The 6000-nt window shown below is 47.4% G+C and overlaps 1 protein-coding gene across 1 annotated transcript in view; it reads right to left on the reverse strand.

Annotated features, from left to right (window-relative positions):
- Positions 1–489, reverse strand: part of IPO5 (importin 5) — a 38485-nt gene extending 37996 nt beyond the window's left edge. The window contains exon 1 of the mRNA XM_085215612.1: positions 330–489. Within this exon, the coding sequence (XP_085071738.1) occupies positions 330–425 (96 nt within the window). The 5' untranslated portion in view covers positions 426–489. The remainder of the gene's footprint in view (positions 1–329) is intronic.
- Positions 490–6000: the final 5511 nt, after the last annotated feature.

The following is a 6000-nucleotide window of genomic DNA, read 5'->3' on the forward strand; positions in this document are numbered from 1 at the left end:
TGGGGTTTTTACCCGAGTTAACCCCCAAGCCCTCGGCTCGAGGAGTCGGAGGTCCCGCTCCCCGCCGGGCCGGGCCGGGCGGCGGCCGCCTGGCGGCGGGCAGGGAAGCCCGGGAGCCTCCGAGCGACGGAACGAAGCCCGGCCACTGACTGCCCTCCAGCGCGCCGGCCCGATCGCCGCCACCCCCCGGCCGCGAGGCCGCCGGCAGCCGTGCCGCCGCTCACACGTGGGGCTCGGCCGGCCCCGCCACCTCCCTGCCCCCTCCCGGCACCCCCGGGGAGCTGACAGCCGGCGCGGCGCCCGGCGGCGGGGCGGGGCGGCGCCGTTACCTCGGCCTGCTTGCGGACCGCATTGTCCGGGCTGAGCAGGTTGCCCAGCAGGAGGTAGAACTGCTGCTGCTCCTGCTCCGCCGCCGTCGCCGCCATTGCTGCGAAAGGGAAAGAGAGGGAGGCCGGGCGGGCGGGGACAGGGAGGCGGGCGGGGAGGGGCGGGGGAAGCCGGCCGCGCTACCAGCCCAGCCGGGGAGAGGAGGAGGAGGAGCCGCCGGCGCGCTTTCTCCCTCCGGGGCCGGCCGTGCTCTCCTGCGCTCCTATTGGCTGGAACGCGCGGGGCTTCGCCTCCCATTGGCTTACTCTTCTGTGACGTCCTAGCCGTGACTCGAGTGGCGGGGGAAGAGCGCCCGGACGACGTCCCAAAACGGGGGGCGTATCTCCTCGTCTTTAATTGCTGCGTCTTCGGGTCGGGGGCGGGAGGCACAGCCGGGAAAACGCCCCGAGCGGCGTTCTGATTGGATGGTGGCTCTGATGGTCTCGGCAGGATTGGTCAGAGGCTCTGTCGGGCTGTGAGGGCAGGGAGGGGCCGTGGCGGGGGGAGAGGGGGGTTGGGAAAGCGCGGGAGATCGCGAGGCGTCTGCTGGCCTGCTCCGTGACGTCACGTGACTCCACCCCCGCCTGCTGGGCGCGTCTCGGCCCGGGATGATGTCGGGGCGGGAGTGGGGCGGGACTGAGACTCTGGCTGGAGTGATTAGGAGGCGACTGAATAAATATTGGCGTAAATCACGTGTTTGAAGCACTTGAGAAAATTTTTATTCCCCGGGGTCTGAGCTTAGGGTAGAACGTATTTATGCCAATGTCACATCCAACCCACCCGCTTGCTTCCTATATATTGTTTATTTGGGTCCTCCTCTGATACTCCTGTGGGTGTGCTGCTGTTCAGATGATTAGGCCAAAGTTACAGCTGATCTCAAGGAGCAGCAGTAGGCAGCATTCCTGAATTCCAGCTGTCATCGAATCAGGGTTGGAAAGGACCCAGATGATGTTGTAGGTTCTTTTCAACCTTATGATTCTATGATACGCAATGGCTTGGGTTAGAAGGGACCTTGATCATCCAGTTCCAGCCACTTCAACGGGTTGCCCCCCAGCAGCTCAGGCTGCCTGGGGCCCATCCAACTTAGCCTTCAGTGCCTCAAGGGATGGGACACCACAGTTTCTCTGGGCAGCTGTGCCAGTGCCTCACTGCCCTCCAAGTTACAAATGTTTCCCCTAACATCTAATCTAAATGTCCCCTCTTTTACTTTAAAACTGTTCTCCATTGTCCTATCGCTATCTACCCTATGTCAGAAGTTGATTTACCTCCTGCTTATAAGCTCCCTTCTAGTACTGTAATGAGGTCTCCCCAGAGCCTTCAAAAGTCCAGGCTGAACAAGCCCAGCTGCCTTTGTAGGAGAGGTATTCCAGCCTCCTGTTCCTTGCTGGCCGCTCCTCTTTGGATAAAGCCCTGGAATGTGGCTGAATAAAGCATAGTTAGTAAGCCCTGTGTTAACTTGGGGTATTTGGTTCATGATGTGCATCTCTTCAGACTATGACTGTTGCCCAGCTTCCTGGCAATGGGCTTCTTGCTTGGTAGCATGCTGGCAAACTGCTTGGGACTTGGTGAGCTGGTTGGGGGCTGGTTGAATGGCTGGGCAGCCCCTGGGTAGGCAGTGCAGCTGGGCCATGCCTGGAGATGTGAGCTTTCGCAACAGTAGGGAGCAGCCCACAGTCTGTTCAGAAAGAGATAGCAGCTTCTTCATGACATAATTATGGAAGAATTGTGAGCAGAGCTTGGGAATAAGCTGACTGAAAGCTCAGACAGATGCAAAGTGAAGATGAATTAGAAAAGCAAGCATGCAAAACACAGTTGCCAAATCATCTTTATCGGGCCAGCACTGAAAGACAGTCAGTCAGAGCTCCTTTAGGAGTGGAAGGTAGGAGCAACTCAATGCAATCTGTAAGAGAAAGCTGAGGAAGGAGGTCTCTCTACATGTGTGTATGATAAATCAATGAAGTCAGGTAGAACAGTGCTCTTAGAATGCATTTGAATACATTTCTCCATGGTATCCAAAACACAGAAGGAGAAAGCACCACTGAGTTGAGAATAAGCTGAGAAGAACCCAGCAGATCATTGCTGTTCAGCCGAAAATACTACCAGAATTTTGTGATATTTGATTAAAAGCTTCACATGAGTAGAAAGTAGCTAAGGTATTGGAAAGCATCTCAAGGAGCTTGAAATGTCAGTAGTGCAATGTAATCAGAGAGTCTGCCAAGTCAGTTGCTCCTTCTCATTTGGGGCAAGTTCAAAGCTGAAGTGCAAGAAGCTGCCAGAAACTGTGCTAACAAAGCAGGTATCAGCTCCAAAGATGGTTTGAAATTGCACTTGAGAAGAGCTCAAACAGATGCAGCCACAAAACACAGCAGTGCTGGTGCTCTTGGATCTTGCCCAGATTCTGCAGTCTGTCTCAATTAAACTAAGGAAAAAGACAGTACAACTACTGAAAAGTATTTCACGTTTTGGAAGAAAGGAGGATGTTCATTAAATAGCAGAAGTCAGAGTACACTGACCTCTTGTAACAGCCTCGTCTGAAGAAGTGTGTAGCTTATCCAAAGAAAGGTCATTGGTGTTTTAAAACTCTGCTGGCAGATGAAAAAAATGGAAATTCACATCCTCGGAAAGCAATAACTTTATGGAATTGTCTGTTAAACTTCACATCTCTGCTAACAAATGGATTATAAAGAGAGGGAGAGCTGGGAGATAATGGTTTTATTATACCTGAGGAATGCTATAAGATTTATGCCAGAGTAATAGGAGGTGTGGGATAACAGGCAATATAAGGAAAGGTGTCTCTGGCTGTTGCAAAACATTTTCTGATACTGATTTATATGTGAAGTGTTTGATGACTGTTTGGTGTACTGTAATTTTCAGAAGCAAAGAATGAGATTAAGGGGAAATAGATACATGTCTGAAAGGAAGATAAAGCAAAATAAATCCAAACCTAGTTACTGGGTATAGAATGTCTAGAATCCTTAAGATGTTCATCTGTATCAGATCTACTATCTTTGTAAAGTGCCTGTTGATGGTCCATGAATCACAAAAAAAGAACAGCCTTGATATCCTGAGAGGCCCAGGAAGAGATTGAAAAGTTCGTGAAGGCGGGTTTTCAACAAAAGTCAAACAGAGTGAGTTGACGTCACTAGCAAGCTATGTTCCAGTGGGGGCTGGCTGAAGCTATCTTGGCACAGGGCAAGCAGTCCGTTAAGAGGACACAACATCTGAGTGTTGTGCTGGCCAAAATGCAGGGTAAGGTAAGGAACTACAAGCCTGTCTATAATGAGATGACAGGATTCACGCATCCTTCATTCATCTATTTCTTGTACTCAGAGCATGGGGATGGGAGGAGTTCCTGTTCAGTAATAGACTTGGCTTTGGGCACTGGGTGTACTGCTGTTGCTGTTGTGGTGGTAAACTAGTGTTGGCAGTGTTTCTGTGAGAAAACTGCTCTCATCCGTTTTATTGTGATTTTTTTTTTTTTTTTTTTGTAGGAGTTACAGATCATGTAAAGCATGTGATGACAGAGATTATATTCTTTCAACTCTTTATAGAATCATAGAATCATAGAATGGCTTGGGTTGGAAGGGACCCCAAGGATCATCATGTTCCACCCACCCTGCTACAGGCAGGGCCACCAACCTCCAGATCTGGTACTAGACCAGGTTGTCCAGGGCCCCATCCAATTACTGTATCCAATTATATTGTATATATATATATTTATGTATATATTTATATTATATTCTGATTTGCTGTGTTGCAAAGGTGCAGCTGGGCTTGATGAAGATGATACAACCATGCCTAGAGGAGAGCTGATAGGAGTGCCAGGTGACGAGGATGTTAGGAGTCTGGAGGAGTGCCATCAGCCTCTAATGAGATACAGAATTCTTGGGTGAGAACTTTCAAGAGTCATTGGATGGTTAGCAAGCATGATGACAAGATAGAGAAACTTCACAAGCAAGTTATACTGCAGATCCTATACATTAAGGATTTAAAATGCTGTTGTATTTATCAAGAAGATTTGAGCATTATGTAGAGCTGGCAACGTGGCAACTCAGTCTTCTCTGCCAGATTTACTTGCTGAAAGTCAAATATCCCTCAGAAGATATCTGACTGAGAGACTTTTGCTCCTCTCAGCAGAATTTGTGGAGATTTCTGTGAGTATCAGGTGTCATTTTCTGATAGACCGCATACAACTGATAAAGCAGCGCATACTAACCTTGCCAAAGACCACCAGAGCGTACAGAATGAATTCTACTTGGCTGGGATAACCGTGGATATGAGTGACTACTCAAACAGGGGTTTACTCACTGACTATTTTACTGAAGAGCAGTAGAGTGGAAGAAGTGGAAGACTTCTTTTTTTTAGGGGGTGTGGATTTCATAAACCCCACACTGACTTATCATAAAGCAAGATGGATGTTTAAATGAACAACATGAGCAGTACCGAGTGCTGTTAACCTGCTGAACTTGCAAATTCCACAGGAGAAAAATATGTTTGCATTAATCACAGAATCACAGAATCACCAAGGTTGGAAAAGACCTTCAAGATCATCCAGTCCATCCATCCACCTATCACCAATAGTTCTCACTAAACCATATCCCTCAACACAAAATCCAGATGTTCCTTGAATACCTTCAGGGTCGGTGACTCCACCACCTCTCTGGGCAGCCCATTCCAGTGCTTTACCACTCTTTCAGAAAAGAAAACATCAAAAACTTGGGCTTTTATGTTCAACGCAAGACCATCCGATTTTATCAATTTAGGAGACAGCTTTCCACCATTTATGAACTGAGTGTTCATAGGACCACATAATTTGATACATTAACAATAGTGAGGTGGAGAAAAATGCAAAAATAACCCGTGATGTTTGAACTGGAAAAAAATGAGAAAATATTCAATTATAATTCAATATTAGCTTATAATGGCAAGGGTTGGTCAGGAGGGACATAACTACTCTCTGAGACACTAAAACACAGGGGATCTGCTTTCACCGAAAACAAAGAAAAAAATGGTTAATTGTAGAATTTCTGTCTTATAACTAAATTGGATATTCAATGATTATAATGGAGACTTTTAGATGAATTCAGTGGTACTGTTGCTTTTATTACGACAGTTTGTCAAAAGCGTCAGTCTAACAAGTTGGTCTGCACAAAGCCTTTTCACAGAGGCTTTGAGCAGTGTAAATAAGCTTTCTGACACTCCTTGCGTTAGCCTAGACCACTAGAACCATGTGCCAGTTCTAGATGTGCAGGTCTATGGATGACGCTTTTCCTGACTTGGAAAGAGAGCTTCACTCTTAAAATCAAGATATGATCATGAAGAGAATTACTCCAAATTGAGTGCATTGCCGTTGTGTGGGCTACTAGATGAAATGCAGTTTCCTCAATCACAAATTCAGGCTCCTCAGGGAATGAATATCAGTGAGATTTTTGTCAACGTCTCATAGTACCCACAGTAAGTGCCCTTTATCCCTTCAGGGCAAAGCTTGACAATCTTAAAATTAATTCAGTATGAAAGAATGTAGTTTTGAATGAGTGAATGTTGGCAGGTCTTATTACGTTTTTATTTACTTGGCAACTCTTTTATCCTTAAAGCATCTTGCCAAGCTGCATGGGAACAGGCAGATCTACAACC

Source organism: Meleagris gallopavo, chromosome 1 (assembly GCF_905368555.1).
Source record: "Meleagris gallopavo chromosome 1, MGAL_WU_HG_1.1, whole genome shotgun sequence".
Lineage (NCBI taxonomy): Eukaryota > Metazoa > Chordata > Aves > Galliformes > Phasianidae > Meleagris > Meleagris gallopavo.